At 50.1% G+C, this 22743-nt stretch overlaps 1 protein-coding gene across 3 annotated transcripts in view; it reads left to right on the forward strand.

Annotated features, from left to right (window-relative positions):
• The first annotated feature begins 284 nt into the window (after nt 1–284).
• The window catches only part of TMEM42 (transmembrane protein 42), a 28103-nt gene continuing 5644 nt past the window's right edge, over nt 285–22743 (forward strand). Inside the window, exons 1-2 of one of the 3 annotated variants that reach the window (XM_069730142.1) lie at nt 285–468; nt 19042–19188. In XM_069730142.1, coding sequence (XP_069586243.1) covers nt 325–468; nt 19042–19188 — 291 coding nt within the window. In that variant the 5' untranslated portion in view covers nt 285–324. Of the gene's footprint in view, nt 469–16112; nt 17046–17462; nt 17585–19041; nt 19189–22743 lie in introns of those variants that run through there. The other 2 variants (XM_069730144.1, XM_069730143.1) reach the window with 2 other exon arrangements.

Genomic DNA, 22743 nt, shown 5'->3' on the forward strand with positions numbered 1-22743 from the left:
CATCATCCTCCCCTTCACGCTGCACAGCTCATCACCCCGCATCATCCCCCTTCTCCCCACAGCCGCTCATCATTCCACTCGCGCGGAGTCCTGGGTCCTCATTCCCATTTGTACAAGGGTCTATGGTGCAGTCTCTCAGTCCTCTCCTCACCCGGCTCCATGGTGCGGCCCCTCATTTCCCGCATCTCTTCTCCAGCCATCAGCCGCACAGCACTGCACTGCTTAGCTTCCTACTATCGGAGAAGGAGACTCCACCCTTTCCGGTGACATCATTACCTCAAAAAATCAACTCCCGTCTAGTCTCACGCTCTACCCTGCTGTTCAATGTGGTCCACCTGGGGTTGCTGCGCTGCGGCCGGGCTCTTGGGGGCGCTGTCCGCCTCCTCTGCTAAATTTGCCCTGGGTGCGGATTATATGAAGAACTTGTGTGAAGTTGCAGCAGGGGAGCGGGCAGAAGTCTGCGAGTGGGTGAGTGGCTGGCTGCGTGCGGACGTGTTCTGCGTGGAGAATGCGTGTCCTGCTTTCACATCCACATCTATTCCTGTGTGTGAAGTGCTGATACATTCAGTCTTAGTACCTATATGTGTGACAGGATGTTAAAAGTTAATACTGACCATCCTCCAAATGTCATAGTCTTGTTCTTATAAAGTTCATTTACTTCTAGAGCCCTGGGGCAACATACTTTATATACCTCGGGCTCAGCTGGGTGCGACAAACCCGCGCCGCTATTTGGGCTCAACTGGGTGCGACCCGACAGTGGGGCTCCGCTGTGTGTGAACCGACCGTGCCGCCAGCTGGGTGTGACTTGACTTGGCCACCAGTGGGGCTCAGCTGGGTGCAACCCGATCATGCCGCCTGTTGTGAATTCTGTGGCTGAATTCACTCCTGTGGTCACAAGTGGTACTGCAGCTTCTGGGCTTCCTCCCTCAGGTGTTCTGGTGAGCTCGTTGGCTGCTTTGTTATTTAACTCCACCTGATTCTGTCTTCCTTGCTCCTTGTCAATGTTCCAGTGTTGGATCTGAGCTTTGGATCTTTCCTGTGGCCTGCTGCTCTGCTCAGATTAGTGCTTCTTTCCTTTTGTTGCTACTTTTTCTGTCCTGCTTGTCTATTCGTTTTTGCTGGAAGCTCTGAGACGCAAAGGGTCTACCGCCGTGCCGTTAGTTCGGCACGGTGGGTCTTTTTGCCCCCTTTGCGTGGTTTTTTGCTTTAGGGTTTTTTGTAGACTGCAAAGTTCTCTTTGCTATCCTCGCTCTATCTAGAATATCGGGCCTCACTTTGCTGAATCTATTTCATCCCTACGTTTGTCTTTTCATCTTGCTAACAGTCATTATATGTGGGGGCCTGCCTTTTCCTTTGGGGTATTTCTCTGAGGCAAGTCAGGCTTGTTTTTCTATCTTCAGGCTAGTCAGCTCCTCAGGCTGTGCCGAGTTGCATAGGTAGTGACAGGCGCAATCCACAGCTGCCTTTAGTTGTGTTTAGGTTAGGTTCAGGTATTGCGGTCTACAGAGATTCCACGTCTCAGAGCTCGTTCTATTGTTTTTGGGTTATTGTCAGATCACTGTATGTGCTCTGATTGCTGGCACACTGTGTCACTGGATTGCCTACATAACAGTACAAGGAGCCTACCTAATGATTCTCAATAGAGGGAAAAAAGAAGTTCTGACATCATTTTTTTTTCTCAGCTCTGTGTTCAGTCTTTTTTTTTCCCCTAGACATTTGGGTGTTTCAGGACACAGGTGTGGACATGGATATTCAGGGTCTGTGCTCTTCAATGAATAATCTCGTTACAAATGTACAAAGGATTCAAGATACTATTGATCAGAAATCTATGTTAGAACCAAGAATTCCTATTCCTGATTTGTTTTTTGGTGATAGAACTAAGTTTCTTAATTTCAAAAATAATTGTAAGCTATTTCTGGCCTTGAAACCTCATTCTTCTGGTAATCCTATTCAACAGGTTTTGATTATTTCTTTTTTGCGCGGCGACCCTCAGGACTGGGCATTTTCTCTTGCGCCAGGAGACCCTGCATTGAGTAATGTCAATGCATTTTTCCTGGCGCTCGGATTGCTTTACGATGAGCCTAATTCAGTGGATCAGGCTGAGAAAAATTTGCTGGCTTTGTGCCAGGGTCAGGATGATATAGAAGTGTATTGTCAGAAATTTAGGAAGTGGTCAGTACTTACTCTGTGGAATGAATCTGCGCTGGCAGCTTTGTTCAGAAAGGGTCTCTCTGAGGCTCTTAAGGATGTCATGGTGGGTTTTCCTATGCCTGCTGGTTTGAATGAGTCTATGTCTTTGGCCATTCAGATCGGTCGACACTTGCGTGAGCGTAAATCTGTGCACCATTTGGCGGTATTGTCTAAGATTAAACCTGAGCCTATGCAGTGCGATAGGACTATGACCAGAGTTGAACGGCAAGAACACAGACGTCTGAATGGTCTGTGTTTCTACTGTGGTGATTCCACTCATGCTATTTCTGATTGTCCTAAGCGCACTAAGCGGTTCGATAGGTCTGCCGTCATTGGTACTGTACAATCCAAATTCCTTCTGTCCATTACCTTGATATGCTCTTTGTCATCGTATTCTGTCATGGCGTTTGTGGATTCAGGCGCTGCCCTGAATCTGATGGATTTGGATTATGCTAAACGTTGTGGGTTTTTCTTGGAGCCTTTGCGGTGTCCTATTCCGTTGAGAGGAATTGATGCTACACCTTTGGCCAAGAATAAACCTCAGTACTGGACCCAGCTGACCATGTGCATGGCTCCTGCACATCAGGAAGTTATTCGCTTTCTGGTGCTACATAATCTGCATGATGTGGTCGTGTTGGGGTTGCCATGGCTGCAAACCCATAATCCAGTATTGGATTGGAACTCTATGTCGGTGTCCAGCTGGGGTTGTCAGGGGGTACATGGTGATGTTCCATTTTTGTCTATTTCGTCATCCACTCCTTCTGGGGTCCCAGAGTTCTTGTCTGATTATCAGGATGTATTTGAAGAGCCTAAGTCCGATGCCCTACCTCCGCATAGGGATTGTGATTGTGCTATCAATTTGATTCCTGGTAGTAAATTCCCTAAAGGTCGATTATTTAATTTATCCGTGCCCGAACACGCCGCTATGCGGAGTTATGTGAAGGAATCCCTGGAGAAGGGACATATTCGCCCATCGTCATCACCACTGGGAGCAGGGTTCTTTTTTGTAGCCAAGAAGGATGGTTCGCTGAGACCATGTATTGATTACCGCCTTCTTAATAAGATCACTGTTAAATTTCAGTATCCCTTGCCATTGTTATCTGACTTGTTTGCTCGGATTAAGGGGGCTAGTTGGTTCACTAAGATAGATCTTCGTGGTGCGTATAATCTGGTGAGAATCAGGCAAGGAGATGAATGGAAAACTGCATTTAATACGCCCGAGGGTCATTTTGAGTATCTAGTGATGCTGTTCGGACTTGCCAATGCTCCATCTGTGTTTCAGTCTTTTATGCATGACATCTTCCGTGAGTATCTGGATAAATTCTTGATTGTTTACTTGGATGACATTTTGATCTTCTCAGATGATTGGGACTCTCATGTGAAGCAGGTCAGAATGGTTTTCCAGGTCCTGCGTGCTAATTCTTTGTTTGTGAAGGGATCAAAGTGTCTCTTTGGTGTGCAGAAGGTTTCATTTTTGGGGTTCATCTTTTCCCCTTCTACTATCGAGATGGATCCGGTTAAGGTCCAAGCCATCCAGGATTGGACTCAGCCGACATCTCTGAAAAGTCTGCAAAAATTCCTGGGCTTTGCTAATTTTTATCGTCGCTTCATCTGTAATTTTTCTAGCATTGCCAAACCATTGACCGATTTGACCAAGAAGGGTGCTGATTTGGTTAATTGGTCTTCTGCTGCTGTGGAAGCTTTTCAGGAGTTGAAGCATCGTTTTTGTTCTGCCCCTGTGTTGTGTCAACCAGATGTTTCTCTTCCGTTCCAGGTCGAGGTTGATGCTTCTGAAATTGGAGCAGGAGCGGTTTTGTCACAGAGAGGTTCTGATTGCTCAGTGTTGAAACCATGTGCTTTCTTTTCCAGGAAGTTTTCGGCTGCTGAGCGTAATTATGATGTGGGCAACCGAGAGTTGCTGGCCATGAAGTGGGCATTCGAGGAATGGCGTCATTGGCTTGAAGGAGCTAAGCATCGCGTGGTGGTATTGACTGATCATAAGAACCTTACTTATCTTGAGTCTGCCAAGCGCTTGAATCCTAGACAGGCCCGTTGGTCGTTATTTTTTGCCCGCTTCGATTTTGTGATTTCGTACCTTCCGGGCTCTAAAAATGTGAAGGCGGATGCTCTGTCTAGGAGTTTTGTGCCCGACTCTCCGGGTTCATCTGAGCCGGCGAGTATCCTCAAGGAAGGAGTCATTGTGTCTGCCATCTCCCCTGATTTGCGGCGAGTGTTGCAAAAATTTCAGGCGAATAAACCTGATCGTTGTCCGGCGGAGAAACTGTTTGTCCCTGATAGGTGGACTACTAAAGTTATCTCTGAACTTCATTGTTCGGTGTTGGCTGGTCATCCTGGAATATTTGGTACCAGAGAGTTAAGGTACCTTCACACATAACGATATTGTTAACGATATCGTTGCTATTTGTGACGTAGCAACGATATCGTTAATGAAATCGTTCTGTGTGACAGCGACCAACGATCAGGCCCCTGCTGGGAGATCGTTGGTCGCTGAATAAAGTCCAGAACTTTATTTCGTCGCTGGACTCCCTGGAGACATCGCTGGATCGGCGTGTGTGACACCGATCCAGCGATGTCTTCACTGGTAACCAGGGTAAACATCGGGTAACTAAGCGCAGGGCCGCGCTTAGTAACCCGATGTTTACCCTGGTTACCATGCTAAAAGTTAAAAAAAACAAACAGTACATACTTACCTACAGCCGTCTGTCCTCCAGCGCTGCGCTCTGCACTCCTCCTGTACTGGCTGTGAGCCGGAAAGCAGAGCGGTGACGTCACCGCTCTGCTTTCCGGCTCACAGACAGTACAGGAGGAGTGCAGAGAAGCAGAGCGCAGCGCTGGAGGACAGACAGCGGTAGGTAAGTATCTAGTGTTTGTTTTTTTTAACTTTTAGCATGGTATCCAGGGTAAACATCGGGTTACTAAGCGCGGCCCTGCGCTTAGTTACCCGATGTTTACCCTGGTTACCGGCATCGTTGGTCGCTGGAGAGCTGTCTGTGTGACAGCTCTCCAGCGACCAAACAGCGACGCTGCAGCGATCCGGATCGTTGTCGGTATCACTGCAGCGTCGCTTAGTGTGAAGGGGCCTTTAGTGGCTAGATCCTTCTGGTGGCCATCTCTGTCACGGGATGTACGTACTTTTGTGCAGTCCTGTGGGATTTGTGCTAGGGCTAAGCCCTGCTGTTCACGTGCCAGTGGGTTGCTTTTGCCCTTGCCGGTCCCAAAGAGGCCTTGGACACATATTTCGATGGATTTCATTTCTGACCTTCCCGTTTCTCAAAAGATGTCAGTCATTTGGGTGGTCTGTGATCGCTTTTCTAAAATGGTCCATCTGGTGCCCTTGGTTAAATTGCCTTCCTCCTCTGATTTGGTGCCTTTGTTCTTCCAGCATGTGGTTCGTTTGCATGGCATTCCTGAGAATATTGTTTCTGACAGAGGTTCCCAGTTTGTTTCGAGGTTTTGGCGAGCCTTTTGTGGTAGGATGGGTATTGACCTGTCTTTTTGCTCGGCTTTCCATCCTCAGACTAATGGCCAGACAGAACGAACCAATCAGACCTTGGAGACATATCTGAGATGTTTTGTTTCTGCAGACCAGGATGATTGGGTGTCCTTTTTGCCGTTGGCTGAGTTCGCCCTTAATAATCGGGCCAGCTCGGCTACCTTGGTCTCTCCATTTTTCTGCAATTCTGGGTTCCATCCTCGTTTCTCTTCAGGACAGGTTGAGTCTTCGGACTGTCCTGGTGTGGATTCTGTGGTGGACAGGTTGCAGCAGATCTGGACTCAGGTAGTGGACAATTTGACCTTGTCCCAGGAGAAGGCTCAACTTTTCGCTAATCGCAGACGCCGTGTGGGTCCCCGACTTCGTGTTGGGGATCTGGTTTGGTTATCTTCTCGTCATATTCCTATGAAGGTTTCCTCTCCTAAATTTAAACCTCGTTTTATTGGTCCGTATAGGATTTCTGAGATTCTCAATCCAGTGTCTTTTCGTCTGACCCTCCCAGACTCCTTTTCCATACATAATGTATTCCATAGGTCGTTGTTGCGGAGATACGTGGCACCTATGGTTCCATCTGTTGAGCCTCCTGCCCCTGTTTTGGTGGAGGGGGAATTGGAGTATATTGTGGAGAAAATTTTGGATTCTCGTGTCTCTAGACGGAAACTCCAGTATCTGGTTAAATGGAAGGGTTATGCTCAGGAAGATAATTCCTGGGTTTTTGCCTCTGATGTCCATGCTCCAGATCTTGTTCGTGCCTTTCATGTGGCTCATCCTGGTCGGCCTGGGGGCTCTGGTGAGGGTTCGGTGACCCCTCCTCAAGGGGGGGGTACTGTTGTGAATTCTGTGGCTGAATTCACTCCTGTGGTCACAAGTGGTACTGCAGCTTCTGGGCTTCCTCCCTCAGGTGTTCTGGTGAGCTCGTTGGCTGCTTTGTTATTTAACTCCACCTGATTCTGTCTTCCTTGCTCCTTGTCAATGTTCCAGTGTTGGACCTGAGCTTCTGGATCTTTCCTGTGGCCTGCTGCTCTGCTCAGATTAGTGCTTCTTTCCTTTTGTTGCTACTTTTTCTGTCCAGCTTGTCTATTCGTTTTTGCTGGAAGCTCTGAGACGCAAAGGGTGCACCGCCGTGCCGTTAGTTCGGCACGGTGGGTCTTTTTGCCCCCTTTGCGTGGTTTTTTGCTTTAGGGTTTTTTGTAGACTGCAAAGTTCTCTTTGCTATCCTCGCTCTATCTAGAATATCGGGCCTCACTTTGCTGAATCTATTTCATCCCTACGTTTGTCTTTTCATCTTGCTAACAGTCATTATATGTGGGGGCCTGCCTTTTCCTTTGGGGTATTTCTCTGAGGCAAGTCAGGCTTGTTTTTCTATCTTCAGGCTAGTCAGCTCCTCAGGCTGTGCCGAGTTGCATAGGTAGTGACAGGCGCAATCCACAGCTGCCTTTAGTTGTGTTTAGGTTAGGTTCAGGTATTGCGGTCTACAGAGATTCCACGTCTCAGAGCTCGTTCTATTGTTTTTGGGTTATTGTCAGATCACTGTATGTGCTCTGATTGCTGGCACACTGTGTCACTGGATTGCCTACATAACAGTACAAGGAGCCTACCTAATGATTCTCAATAGAGGGAAAAAAGAAGTTCTGACATCATTTTTTTTTCTCAGCTCTGTGTTCAGTCTTTTTTTTTCCCCTAGACATTTGGGTGTTTCAGGACACAGGTGTGGACATGGATATTCAGGGTCTGTGCTCTTCAATGAATAATCTCGTTACAAATGTACAAAGGATTCAAGATACTATTGATCAGAAATCTATGTTAGAACCAAGAATTCCTATTCCTGATTTGTTTTTTGGTGATAGAACTAAGTTTCTTAATTTCAAAAATAATTGTAAGCTATTTCTGGCCTTGAAACCTCATTCTTCTGGTAATCCTATTCAACAGGTTTTGATTATTTCTTTTTTGCGCGGCGACCCTCAGGACTGGGCATTTTCTCTTGCGCCAGGAGACCCTGCATTGAGTAATGTCAATGCATTTTTCCTGGCGCTCGGATTGCTTTACGATGAGCCTAATTCAGTGGATCAGGCTGAGAAAAATTTGCTGGCTTTGTGCCAGGGTCAGGATGATATAGAAGTGTATTGTCAGAAATTTAGGAAGTGGTCAGTACTTACTCTGTGGAATGAATCTGCGCTGGCAGCTTTGTTCAGAAAGGGTCTCTCTGAGGCTCTTAAGGATGTCATGGTGGGTTTTCCTATGCCTGCTGGTTTGAATGAGTCTATGTCTTTGGCCATTCAGATCGGTCGACACTTGCGTGAGCGTAAATCTGTGCACCATTTGGCGGTATTGTCTAAGATTAAACCTGAGCCTATGCAGTGCGATAGGACTATGACCAGAGTTGAACGGCAAGAACACAGACGTCTGAATGGTCTGTGTTTCTACTGTGGTGATTCCACTCATGCTATTTCTGATTGTCCTAAGCGCACTAAGCGGTTCGATAGGTCTGCCGTCATTGGTACTGTACAATCCAAATTCCTTCTGTCCATTACCTTGATATGCTCTTTGTCATCGTATTCTGTCATGGCGTTTGTGGATTCAGGCGCTGCCCTGAATCTGATGGATTTGGATTATGCTAAACGTTGTGGGTTTTTCTTGGAGCCTTTGCGGTGTCCTATTCCGTTGAGAGGAATTGATGCTACACCTTTGGCCAAGAATAAACCTCAGTACTGGACCCAGCTGACCATGTGCATGGCTCCTGCACATCAGGAAGTTATTCGCTTTCTGGTGCTACATAATCTGCATGATGTGGTCGTGTTGGGGTTGCCATGGCTGCAAACCCATAATCCAGTATTGGATTGGAACTCTATGTCGGTGTCCAGCTGGGGTTGTCAGGGGGTACATGGTGATGTTCCATTTTTGTCTATTTCGTCATCCACTCCTTCTGGGGTCCCAGAGTTCTTGTCTGATTATCAGGATGTATTTGAAGAGCCTAAGTCCGATGCCCTACCTCCGCATAGGGATTGTGCTATCAATTTGATTCCTGGTAGTAAATTCCCTAAAGGTCGATTATTTAATTTATCCGTGCCTGAACACGCCGCTATGCGCAGTTATGTGAAGGAATCCCTGGAGAAGGGACATATTCGCCCATCGTCATCACCACTGGGAGCAGGGTTCTTTTTTGTAGCCAAGAAGGATGGTTCGCTGAGACCATGTATTGATTACCGCCTTCTTAATAAGATCACTGTTAAATTTCAGTATCCCTTGCCATTGTTATCTGACTTGTTTGCTCGGATTAAGGGGGCTAGTTGGTTCACTAAGATAGATCTTCGTGGTGCGTATAATCTGGTGAGAATCAGGCAAGGAGATGAATGGAAAACTGCATTTAATACGCCCGAGGGTCATTTTGAGTATCTAGTGATGCTGTTCGGACTTGCCAATGCTCCATCTGTGTTTCAGTCTTTTATGCATGACATCTTCCGTGAGTATCTGGATAAATTCTTGATTGTTTACTTGGATGACATTTTGATCTTCTCAGATGATTGGGACTCTCATGTGAAGCAGGTCAGAATGGTTTTCCAGGTCCTGCGTGCTAATTCTTTGTTTGTGAAGGGATCAAAGTGTCTCTTTGGTGTGCAGAAGGTTTCATTTTTGGGGTTCATCTTTTCCCCTTCTACTATCGAGATGGATCCGGTTAAGGTCCAAGCCATCCAGGATTGGACTCAGCCGACATCTCTGAAAAGTCTGCAAAAATTCCTGGGCTTTGCTAATTTTTATCGTCGCTTCATCTGTAATTTTTCTAGCATTGCCAAACCATTGACCGATTTGACCAAGAAGGGTGCTGATTTGGTTAATTGGTCTTCTGCTGCTGTGGAAGCTTTTCAGGAGTTGAAGCATCGTTTTTGTTCTGCCCCTGTGTTGTGTCAACCAGATGTTTCTCTTCCGTTCCAGGTCGAGGTTGATGCTTCTGAAATTGGAGCAGGAGCGGTTTTGTCACAGAGAGGTTCTGATTGCTCAGTGTTGAAACCATGTGCTTTCTTTTCCAGGAAGTTTTCGGCTGCTGAGCGTAATTATGATGTGGGCAACCGAGAGTTGCTGGCCATGAAGTGGGCATTCGAGGAATGGCGTCATTGGCTTGAAGGAGCTAAGCATCGCGTGGTGGTATTGACTGATCATAAGAACCTTACTTATCTTGAGTCTGCCAAGCGCTTGAATCCTAGACAGGCCCGTTGGTCGTTATTTTTTGCCCGCTTCGATTTTGTGATTTCGTACCTTCCGGGCTCTAAAAATGTGAAGGCGGATGCTCTGTCTAGGAGTTTTGTGCCCGACTCTCCGGGTTCATCTGAGCCGGCGAGTATCCTCAAGGAAGGAGTCATTGTGTCTGCCATCTCCCCTGATTTGCGGCGAGTGTTGCAAAAATTTCAGGCGAATAAACCTGATCGTTGTCCGGCGGAGAAACTGTTTGTCCCTGATAGGTGGACTACTAAAGTTATCTCTAAACTTCATTGTTCGGTGTTGGCTGGTCATCCTGGAATATTTGGTACCAGAGAGTTAAGGTACCTTCACACATAACGATATTGTTAACGATATCGTTGCTATTTGTGACGTAGCAACGATATCGTTAATGAAATCGTTCTGTGTGACAGCGACCAACGATCAGGCCCCTGCTGGGAGATCGTTGGTCGCTGAATAAAGTCCAGAACTTTATTTCGTCGCTGGACTCCCTGGAGACATCGCTGGATCGGCGTGTGTGACACCGATCCAGCGATGTCTTCACTGGTAACCAGGGTAAACATCGGGTAACTAAGCGCAGGGCCGCGCTTAGTAACCCGATGTTTACCCTGGTTACCATGCTAAAAGTTAAAAAAAACAAACAGTACATACTTACCTACAGCCGTCTGTCCTCCAGCGCTGCGCTCTGCACTCCTCCTGTACTGGCTGTGAGCCGGAAAGCAGAGCGGTGACGTCACCGCTCTGCTTTCCGGCTCACAGACAGTACAGGAGGAGTGCAGAGAAGCAGAGCGCAGCGCTGGAGGACAGACAGCGGTAGGTAAGTATCTAGTGTTTGTTTTTTTTAACTTTTAGCATGGTATCCAGGGTAAACATCGGGTTACTAAGCGCGGCCCTGCGCTTAGTTACCCGATGTTTACCCTGGTTACCGGCATCGTTGGTCGCTGGAGAGCTGTCTGTGTGACAGCTCTCCAGCGACCAAACAGCGACGCTGCAGCGATCCGGATCGTTGTCGGTATCACTGCAGCGTCGCTTAGTGTGAAGGGGCCTTTAGTGGCTAGATCCTTCTGGTGGCCATCTCTGTCACGGGATGTACGTACTTTTGTGCAGTCCTGTGGGATTTGTGCTAGGGCTAAGCCCTGCTGTTCACGTGCCAGTGGGTTGCTTTTGCCCTTGCCGGTCCCAAAGAGGCCTTGGACACATATTTCGATGGATTTCATTTCTGACCTTCCCGTTTCTCAAAAGATGTCAGTCATTTGGGTGGTCTGTGATCGCTTTTCTAAAATGGTCCATCTGGTGCCCTTGGTTAAATTGCCTTCCTCCTCTGATTTGGTGCCTTTGTTCTTCCAGCATGTGGTTCGTTTGCATGGCATTCCTGAGAATATTGTTTCTGACAGAGGTTCCCAGTTTGTTTCGAGGTTTTGGCGAGCCTTTTGTGGTAGGATGGGTATTGACCTGTCTTTTTGCTCGGCTTTCCATCCTCAGACTAATGGCCAGACAGAACGAACCAATCAGACCTTGGAGACATATCTGAGATGTTTTGTTTCTGCAGACCAGGATGATTGGGTGTCCTTTTTGCCGTTGGCTGAGTTCGCCCTTAATAATCGGGCCAGCTCGGCTACCTTGGTCTCTCCATTTTTCTGCAATTCTGGGTTCCATCCTCGTTTCTCTTCAGGACAGGTTGAGTCTTCGGACTGTCCTGGTGTGGATTCTGTGGTGGACAGGTTGCAGCAGATCTGGACTCAGGTAGTGGACAATTTGACCTTGTCCCAGGAGAAGGCTCAACTTTTCGCTAATCGCAGACGCCGTGTGGGTCCCCGACTTCGTGTTGGGGATCTGGTTTGGTTATCTTCTCGTCATATTCCTATGAAGGTTTCCTCTCCTAAATTTAAACCTCGTTTTATTGGTCCGTATAGGATTTCTGAGATTCTCAATCCAGTGTCTTTTCGTCTGACCCTCCCAGACTCCTTTTCCATACATAATGTATTCCATAGGTCGTTGTTGCGGAGATACGTGGCACCTATGGTTCCATCTGTTGAGCCTCCTGCCCCTGTTTTGGTGGAGGGGGAATTGGAGTATATTGTGGAGAAAATTTTGGATTCTCGTGTCTCTAGACGGAAACTCCAGTATCTGGTTAAATGGAAGGGTTATGCTCAGGAAGATAATTCCTGGGTTTTTGCCTCTGATGTCCATGCTCCAGATCTTGTTCGTGCCTTTCATGTGGCTCATCCTGGTCGGCCTGGGGGCTCTGGTGAGGGTTCGGTGACCCCTCCTCAAGGGGGGGGTACTGTTGTGAATTCTGTGGCTGAATTCACTCCTGTGGTTACAAGTGGTACTGCAGCTTCTGAGCTTCCTCCCTCAGGTGTTCTGGTGAGCTCGTTGGCTGCTTTGTTATTTAACTCCACCTGATTCTGTCTTCCTTGCTCCTTGTCAATGTTCCAGTGTTGGACCTGAGCTTCTGGATCTTTCCTGTGGCCTGCTGCTCTGCTTAGATTAGTGCTTCTTTGCTTTTGTTGCTACTTTTTCTGTCCAGCTTGTCTATTCGTTTTTGCTGGAAGCTCTGAGACGCAAAGGGTGCACCGCCGTGCCGTTAGTTCGGCACGGTGGGTCTTTTTGCCCCCTTTGCGTGGTTTTTTGCTTTAGGGTTTTTTGTAGACTGCAAAGTTCTCTTTGCTATCCTCGCTCTATCTAGAATATCGGGCCTCACTTTGCTGAATCTATTTCATCCCTACGTTTGTCTTTTTATCTTGCTAACAGTCATTATATGTGGGGGGCTGCCTTTTCCTTTGGGGTATTTCTCTGAGGCAAGTCAGGCTTGTTTTTCTATCTTCAGGCTAGTCAGCTCCTCAGGCTGTGCCGAGTTGCATAGGTAGTGACAGGCGCAATCCACAGCTGCCTTTAGTTGTGTTTAGGATAGGTTCAGGTATTGCGGTCTACAGAGATTCCACGTCTCAGAGCTCGTTCTATTGTTTTTGGGTTATTGTCAGATCACTGTATGTGCTCTGATTGCTGGCACACTGTGTCACTGGATTGCCTACATAACAGCCGCCAGTGGGGCTTAGCTGGGTGCGATCCAACCATGCCACCAGAGGGGCTCAGCTGGGTGGGACCCGACCGTGCCGCCAGTGGAGCTCAGCTGGGTGTGACTCGACTTGGCCGCCAGTGGGGCTCAACTGGATGCGACCCAACAGTGGGGCTCAGCTGGCTGCGACCCGACTGTGCTGCAAGTGGGGCTCAGCTGGGTGCGACCCAACCGTGCCACCAGTGGGGCTCAGCTGGGTTCGACCCGACCGTGCCACCAGTTGGGCTCAGCTAGGTGCGACCTCACCGTGCCGCCAGTCGGACTCAGCTGGGTGTGACCTAACTTGGCCGCCAGTGGGGCTCAGCTGGCTGCCACCCGACTGTGCCACAAGTGGGGCTCAGCTGGCTGTGACCCACCAGCGGTGCTCAGCTGGCTGCAACCCGCCAGCAGGGCTCAGCTGGCTTTGACCCGATCGTGCCGCCAGTGGGACTCAGCTTGGTGCGACCCGACTGCCACCAGTGGGGCTTAGCTGGGTGCGGCCCAACTGTGCCGCCAGTGGGGCTTAGCTGTGTGCGGCCCGACTGTGCCGCCAGTGGGGCTTAGCTGGGTGCGGCCCGACTGGGCCGCCAGTGGGGCTCAGCTGGGTGTGACCCGACCGTGCCGCCAGTGGGGCTCAGCTGGGTGTGACCTGGCCATGCCGCCAGTGGGGCTCAGCTGGGTGCGACTCGACCGTGCCTCCAGTGGGGCTCAGCTGGCTGCGACCCGACAGTGGGGCTCAGCTGGCTGCAACCCGACTGCGCCACAAGTGGGGCTCAGCTGGCTGTGACCCACCAGCGGTGCTCCGCTGGCTTAGACCCGATCGTGCTGCCAGTGGGGCTCAGCTGGGTGCGACCCGCTAGCGGTGCTCAGCTGGGTGCGACTCGCTAGCGGTGCTCAGCTGGGTGCGACCCGCTAGCGGTGCTCAGCTGGGTGCGACCCGCTAGCGGTGCTCAGCTGGGTGCGACCTGCTAGCGGTGCTCAGCTTGGGTGCGACCCGTCATCGTGCCGCCAGTGGTGGTCAACTGTGCCGCCAGTGGGGCTCAGCTGGGTGTGACCTGGCCATGCCGCCAGTTGGGCTCAGCTGGGTGCGACTCGACCGTGCCCCCAGTGGGGCTCAGCTGGGTGCGACCCGACCGTGCCGCCAGTGGGGCTCAGCTGGGTGCGACCCGACCGTGCCGCCAGTGGGGCTCAACTGGGTGTGACTCGACTTGGCCGCCAGTGGGGCTCAACTGGGTGCGACCCGATCGTGCCGCCAGTGGGGCTCAGCTGGCTGCGACCCGACAGTGGGGCTCAGCTGGCTGCGACCCGACTGCGGCACAAGTGGGGCTCAGCTGGCTGTGACCCACCAGCGGTGCTCAGCTGGCTGTGACCTGCCAGCAGGGCTCAGCTGGCTTAGACCCAATCGTGCTGCCAGTGGGGCTCAGCTTGGTGCGACCCGACTGCCGCCATTGGGGCTCAGCTGGGTGTGACCCGACCGTGCCGCCAGTGGGGCTCAGCTGGGTGTGACCCGACCGTGCCGCCAGTGGAGCTCAGCTGGGTGCGACCCGGCCGTGCCGCCAGTGGGGCTCAGCTGAGTCCGACGCGACCGTGCCGCCAGTGGGGCTCAGCTGGCTGTGACCCGACCGTGCCGCTAGTGGGTCTCAACTGGCTGCGACCCGACAGTGGGGCTCAGCTGGCTGCGACCCGACCGCGTTGCCGGCAGGGCTCAGCTGGATGCGACCTGATCACGCCGCCAGTGGGGCTTAGCTGGGTGCGATCCAACCGTGCCACCAGAGGGGCTCAGCTGGGTGCGACCCGACCGTGCCGCCAGTGGAGCTCAGCTGGGTGTGACTCGACTTGGCCGCCAGTGGGGCTCAACTGGATGTGACCCGACAGTGGGGCTCAGCTGGCTGCGACCCGACTGTGCCGCAAGTGGGGCTCAGCTGGGTGCGACCCAACCGTGCCACCAGTGGGGCTCAGCTGGGTGCGACCCAACCGTGCCACCAGTGGGGCTCAGCTGGGTGCGACCTGACCGTGCCGCCAGTCGGACTCAGCTGGGTGTGACCCAACTTGGCCGCCAGTGGGGATCAACTGGGTGCGACCCGATAGTGGGGCTCAGCTGCCTGCCACCCGACTGTGCCACAAGTGGGGCTCAGCTGGCTGTGACCCACCAGCGGTGCTCAGCTGGCTGCGACCTGCCAGCAGGGCTCAGCTGGCTTTGACCCGATCGTGCCACCAGTGGGGCTCAGCTTGGTGCGACCCGACTGCCGCCAGTGGGGCTTAGCTGGGTGCGGCCCAACTGTGCCGCCAGTGGGGCTTAGCTGGGTGCGGCCCGACTGCCGCCAGTGGGGCTCAGCTGGGTGCGGCTCGACTGTGCCGCCAGTGGGGCTCAGCTGGGTGTGACCCGACCGTGCCGCCAGTGGGGCTCAGCTGGGTGTGACCTGGCCATGCCGCCAGTGGGGCTCAGCTGGGTGCGACTCGACCGTGCCCCCAGTGGGGCTCAGCTGGGTGCGACCCGACCGTGCCCCCAGTGGGGCTCAGCTGGGTGCGACCCGACCGTGCCGCCAGTGGGGCTCAGCTGGGTGCGACCCGACAGTGGGGCTCAGCTGGCTGCAACCCGACTGCGCCACAAGTGGGGCTCAGCTGGCTGTGACCCACCAGCGGTGCTCAGCTGGCTTAGACCCGATCGTGCTGCCAGTGGGGCTCAGCTGGGTGCGACTCGACCGTGCCGCCAGTGGGGCTCAGCTGGCTGCGACCCGACCGTGCCGCTAGTGGGTCTCAACTGGGTGCGACCCGACCGTACCGCCAGTGGGGCTCAGCTGGCTGCGACCCGACAGTGGGGCTCAGCTGGCTGCGACCCGACCGCGTTGCCAGCAGGGCTCAGCTGGATGCGACCTGACCGCCCCGCCAGCCAGGCTCAGCTGGTTGCGACCTGCCAGGGGGCTCAGCTGGGAGCGACCCGCTAGCAGTGCTCAGCTGGGTACGACCCGCTAGCGGTGCTCAGCTGGGTGCGACCCCCCCCATCGTGCCGCCAGTGGTGCTCAGCTGGGTGCGACCCAACCGTGCCACCACTGGGGCTCAGCTGGGTGTGACCCGACCTTGCCGCTAGCGGTGCTCAGCTGGGTGCGACCCGCTAGCGGTGCTCAGCTGGGTGCGACCCGCTAGCGGTGCTCAGCTGGGTGCGACCCGCTAGCGGTGCTCAGCTGGGTGCGACCCGCTAGCGGTGCTCAGCTGGGTGCGACCCGCTAGCGGTGCTCAGCTGGGTGCGACCCGCCATCGTGCCGCCAGTGGTGCTCAGCTGGGTGCGACCCAACCATGCCGCCAGTGGGGCTCAGCTGGATGCAACCCGCCAGTGGGGCTCAGCTGGTTGCTACCCGTCCATGCCGTCAGTGGGGCTCAGCTGGGTGCAACCCGACCTTGCCTCCAGAGGGGCTGAACTGGGTGCAACTCACCAGTGAGGCTCAGCTGGGTGCAACCCACCAGTGAGGCTCAGCTGGGTGCAACCCATCCATGCCACCAGTGGGGCTCAGCTGGGTGTGACCCCCACTGTGCTGCCAGTGGGGCTCGGCTGGGTGTGACCCCCACTGTGCTGCCAGTGGGGCTCAGCTGGGTGCAACCTGACCGTGCAACCTGTGGGGCTCAGCTGGTTGCGACCTGACCGTGCCACCAGTGGGGCTCAGCTGGGTGCGAACCGACTGTGCCGCCAATGGGGTTCTGCTGGGTGCAACCCGACCGTGCCGCCAACGGGGCTAAGTTGGGTGTGACCCGACCGTGCCGCCAACGGGGCTTAGCTGGGTGCGACCTGACTGCTGCCATTGTGTGTGATCCTTTTTTGGACATTGCTATCTTTGTGCCCAGATACACTCATGAAAGGCTTCTGCTATGTGTGATGACGTTTTGTAAATCTTTATCCATATGTTTTGATTGTTGTGGGGGATGGTAGGAGTGTGGTGGCTGAGATCTGAGGGCAGAAGCTGAATGCTGCTCCCCTTATCTGCTTCGCTGTAACGAAGGATGCCAGAAGAACTCATCTCTTGTTTATTGGATGATACTTGCCCAGAGAAATTTGAAGACACAAAAGAGCACAGTGAGGTAAAAAATACTGTTGTAAAAAAAGAAATCACAGTAATAAGCACGTGCTAGTCAAAAGATGGGAAAAAACTGTATTTAGTTGATACTTTTTTTTGCAAAAAAAATGTATACCAAGCTGCTCCACCAAATGTCAAGGTATACCCATATAGAGCAGTCCTAACTAATGTATATAATCCCTATCTGATGTATTTAAAATCCTGATCATCTGTATAGTACCTGTATAAGCAGGGTTCAGAGAGGGAATATCCATGTGGACCTGCTAGATGGAACAGCTTTAGTGCAAATGACCCACAAAGGAGTGGTGGACTCCCCAGGATTATATACATTAGTTAGGACTGCTCTATATGGGTATACCTTGATTGGTGGAGCAGCTTAGTATACATTTTTTTGCAAAAAAAAGTATCAACTAAATACCCTGAAGCTGAATGCTGCTCCCCTTATCTGCTCCGCTGTAACTAAGGATGCCAGAAGAACTCATCTCTTGTTTATTGGATGATACTTGCCCAAAGAAATTTGAAGACACAAAAGAGCACAGTGAGGTCAAAAATACTCTGTTGTAAAAAAAAAAAAAATCACTATAATAAGCAAGTGCTAGTCAAAAGACGGAAAAAACAGGGTATTTAGTTGATACTTTTTTTTTGCAAAAAAAAAAAAATCAACTAAATACCCTGTTTTTTCCGTCTTTTGACTAGCACTTGCTTATTATAGTGATTTTTTTTTTTTTACAACAGAGTATTTTTGACCTCACTGTGCTCTTTTGTGTCTTCAAATTTCTTTGGGCAAGTATCATCCAATAAACAAGAGATGAGTTCTTCTGGCATCCTTAGTTACAGCGGAGCAGATAAGGGGAGCAGCATTCAGCTTCAGGGTATTTAGTTGATACTTTTTTTTGCAAAAAAATGTATACTAAGCTGCTCCACCAATCAAGGTATACCCATATAGAGCAGTCCTAACTAATGTATATAATCCTGGGGAGTCCACCACTCCTTTGTGGGTCATTTGCACTAAAGCTGTTCCATCTAGCAGGTCCACATGGATATTCCCTTTCTGAACCCTGCTTATACAGGTACTATACAGATGATCAGGTTTTTAAATACATCAGATAGGGATTATATACATTAGTTAGGACTGCTCTATATGGGTATACCTTGACGATTGGTGGAGCAGCTTAGTATACATTTTTTTTGCAAAAAAAATCAACTAAATACCCTGTTTTTTTCATCTTTTGACTAGCACTTGCTTATTACTGTGATTTTTTTACAACAGAGTATTTTTGACCTCACTGTGCTCTTTTGTGTCTTCAAGTTTCTTGGTGGTGTACACAGGTTCCTACAGACTTGTTCAATGTGCAAGTAGCCCATGTGTTTCTGTCTCTATAATTGCCCAGAGAAATGCAGGGGTGTGAATATATATATATATATATATATATATATATATATATATATATATATATATATATATATATATATATATATATATATATACCCCAGCCATATGGTATCTGTTTTTGATGGATCCATAGCAAAGATTTCATAAGGAAATATATTCTTTATTTTTTTTTTTAACTGTGGATGTAAAAATTGGATCTCATACCAATGTGAAAAAACTGATTTTTTTTCTACACCTTCTGAACATGTGACTCTCATGTGTTTGATATGTTAATAACTGATTTGAGGGTTTGTCCACTATATATTTTTTCTTTTATTTCAAGCGGGCCAGTGGTGGTCCTAAAATAACAAAAATACACATACTCAACTTCTGGAGCCATGCATTTCCTCCACACTACTGTCTTTAGTTCCTACCAGTGTCCATTTGTTTTCTTTTAGTGGGGAAAGTCACATGATTGCTGCAGGCAGCATTGTGGAGGAAGGGTGATGGAGCATGAAATCAAATTTTCAGTTACAGTCCTTACGAATCACACATTCACCATGTGGTAGACTTTATGATGACATGAAACACAGATTAAACCTTTTTGCTCTGTCTGGATTGGTTTTAGGTCCACTTCGCCCTCCGCCTGGGCTGTGCCGGACTGGTATTTGCATTTAATGCTGCCATGTGGACCTTCTTTGCCAAAGCTTTAAGATATTCTTCATCCTCAGCTGCTGCCACTGTGACAACCACCGCTTCAAATTTTGTGTCTTCGGTGGGTATCTGTGTACTTACAAATGTGGTAGATACTGCTCTTATTAAACAATAAGGCTAGGGGCTACATAGCAGCTTGTCATTGTGCAACCTCAGAACACAATGTTGTGCTACTAGATTGCAAATAATGTTAGGGAATATGGTTGCATTGCAACTCGCAAGGTGAGAAAACGTGGCATTCACTGGAAATCTAGTACTGCTGTATTGTTATGCAACCCCATTCGCTATCATTAGTTTCAAATGTCTGGGTAACATCAAAATGATGTGTGGCCACGAACATAACCTGACACGTCATTCAGCAGTCACATTTTAATGCGTTAAATGCCCTTAATGTCATAAAGTGAAAGCTATGGGGAGTATAACTGTTAGGCTTCTTTCACACTTCAGTTGTTTGGTGTCAGTCTGCTCCGACATAGTGACGGATCGACGGATCCATCACAATTGTTGAGAAAATGGTTTTAACGGATCCGTTTTTTTGACGGATCCATTACTCGGGGGTTGTCAGGGAAAAGTATCTACTTTTTGGAGCATGCGCAATTGGAAAAGCGGATTGGGGCGACGGATCCGCCGAAATGACGGTCGCGACGGATCCGTCGCCCATAGGCGGCCATTCTATAGAATGGCGGACGTGACGGATCCGTCGCAAACTGCCATTTCGGCGTAGACAAAAAAAACGTTATAATGTCCGTCAATGTCTAGATGACGTCCGCCAAATCTCGACGGATCTGTCACATGGTGGATAGAACGGACGACCATCCGCCACAATCCGTCACTAATGTATGTCTATGGGAAAATAGCGGATCCGTCAAAAAAAATGGCGGATCCGCTATTTGAGAAAAATGGTGGTTTAGACTGACGCCAAAAGACTGAAGTGTGAAAGAGGCCTTAGTCGAAGGCTTATCCCCTCCATCAACACACAAGCATTCAATGGCTACCAGGGATTTTTAGCAGTGCTAATCTGGAGCAACCAAGGAACATATGCATTGAAATCTAGATTTGTCTTTCTTTTCATGGTGTTTTTATTAAATTTTAATGCATTTTAACAGACGAGTATAAACAGTAGCTCAAAGAAAAAAAATTAAATTGAGCTAGTCATAACCATTCATGAATAAAGCAACATAGTTCCATTACTGCACCTTAGCAATATAGTAACATTTAGTAACTTTCAATTAAAGATAAGAGTAAAGCGACAGTAGTAGGGGGTAGAGATGTTCAGAGAAGAAGGGGAGAGAGACAGGAGTAAGGGGGGGGGGGGTGATGCATCATGATTTTATGTCATTTGTAACTAAATTTTATTCTACTATGATGAAGCGAGCGCTCGATCTGAAAATGATCCAGGGGTGCCAGATCTCCTTAAACTTGGATTGTGTGTGCTTTACTAAGGTTACCAACTCAGCCATGTGGTATAGTTGGTCTGTTTTCTTTAGTAATTGTTGGTATGTTCGTGGACTTGCAGTATGTGGGTATTAACAATTTGGCAGCAGCCAATATATTTTGGGCCAGGATGGTGGCCTGTGTGTGTCCAGGCCATACAGTAAAGTTCAGGAGCGCTATCTCCGGTTTTAATTTCACTTTTTTCCCGGTGATGTCTTGGATAGTTTTCTCCGTCAATGTCGAAAAGTTGCATATGTTTGGACATGACCACCATAAGTGAAAGTAATCACCTTCTCCGGTCTCGCATCTCCAGCATTTAGCATGGGAGCTCATCCGCCAGGTCTGAAGTTGTGTTTGTGAAATATACCATCTGGAGACTATCTTATAAGAGTTTTCCTGGGTTTTAATGCAATTTGTAGGGCCTTCACTCTGGTTTTCCCCATGGTTTCTATTGGAGAATAATTGTAAATAATTATTTATTCAGTCGCCATGACAGCACAACGAGAGAGGGGATCCGCCCTTCAGGGACAGGAAACCTACAGACATAAAAAGGGCGGCACCTCTCTCCCACGTCAGTTTGGTTTCCTGTCCCTGACAGCGGAACCTCTTGCAGACAGGCCCTGACAAGAGGGTCGAAATAAGAAAATTCCCCACTCCTGGCGGCCCGGTACAGGTAGCGGGGGTCCCCTACCTCGGCCCGTCCAGGAGGCAGGAAGCACCACACGGCAGGGGCACTGCGCGGTGTAGGTGTCAGCAGGAGGAAGCAGCCTCTGACTTAAGGCTAGCTTCTCGGGTGTCCGCAGCGCAGATTTACCTATGAAGAGGTGCTTGGCTACTTGGGGTCCCGGGAGTCACGCTGGTCCGAGCGGGGACGCGGCATTGGTCCGGAGAGGGGTCTGCTGGCGTCCTGGTCCGCGTGTCGGCTTGGCGCCGCCGCCGCGTCCTGAAGGGGGCGGGTCCGGATGACGCGGCGAGCGGCGCGGCCGGATGACGCGGCTGGGCATGCGCGGTAGCGTCATCTCCGGCTAATGGCGGCGCCCAGCTGCGGGAACGGTCGGGGCTTTAGGGAAGGGTAGCGCAGCACAGCGGCGGACGATTATTGACCACCTGGGATTCCCTGCTGGCCCCCATCCGGGGGCGGTACCTTGGGGGTATTTAATGCGGCAAGCTGAGTTGATCAGAGTTCCTCACCCATTCCATAATGGAGTCGCCAGAAGGAACTATCAGCCCGCAGCAGCAGCAGGAGCCGCAGCAGCAGCCAGATAAGCCTCGTAGAAGCTCCCAGCGTCGGTCTAGTGGCAGTAGCCGCGCTGGTGGAGCTAAGGAGGCACGGATCTCTGTTCCAAAATCCTCAGCCCGTAAAGATTTGCCGGCTTCGAAGGATCCCCCATCTACGGTACCACTCATTACTGGACGGGGTAAGTGAGCTTCGTGAAAGTCCACTTAGTGATGGTTGTGTTCCCCTTGTCTTTTTCCTCTATCAGGGGAGGAAAAGTTTGTCCAAAGCCAAACATAGGCAGTGTGCCGAATGTGCAGAGCCACTTCCAGATGGACATTTGAGGAAGTTATGTAAAATGTGTATTCAACGTTTACTGGAGGAGGAGGCGCCTGATCTAACCTCTACAATAAGAGAGATGGTGAGACAGGAAATTAAAGGTGCAGAGAGATCCCGATCCCGGGGGACAGAAGCTAAAAGGTCATCCCCTTTATCTGAGGTAGATTCGGATTCGGGTGAGCTGAGCTCAGGGTCTCTTCCGTCCACTTCCTCCTCTGAGGATCAGGAGTCTGCTCGAGCCTGTTTGTCCCTAGAAAGGGTTAACCATCTGGTCAAAGCAGTAAACAACACAATGGGGATAGAAGATACCCAATCGGAATGTTCCATTCAGGATGTTATGTTCAGGGGTATTGAGCGGAAATCCCGGAGAGCCTTTCCAGTGATTGACAAGATCAAATCGCTAATCTCAAAAGAATGGAAGAAACCGGAAAGGAAGGGGTCGCTTCCGCCAGCCTTTAAAAGACGGTATCCCTTTGAAGAAACGGCTTCGTCCTCATGGGATAAAGTCCCGAAGTTGGATGCAGCAGTCGCTAAGGCATGCAAAAAGTCGTCTCTCCCCTTCGACAACTTGGGAAATTTGAAAGACCCATTAGATAGGAAAGCCGACATTTTCCTTAAAGGGGCTTG

The sequence above is a fragment of the Ranitomeya imitator genome, chromosome 6 (genome assembly GCF_032444005.1).
Source record: "Ranitomeya imitator isolate aRanImi1 chromosome 6, aRanImi1.pri, whole genome shotgun sequence".
NCBI classification, from domain to species: Eukaryota; Metazoa; Chordata; class Amphibia; order Anura; family Dendrobatidae; genus Ranitomeya; species Ranitomeya imitator.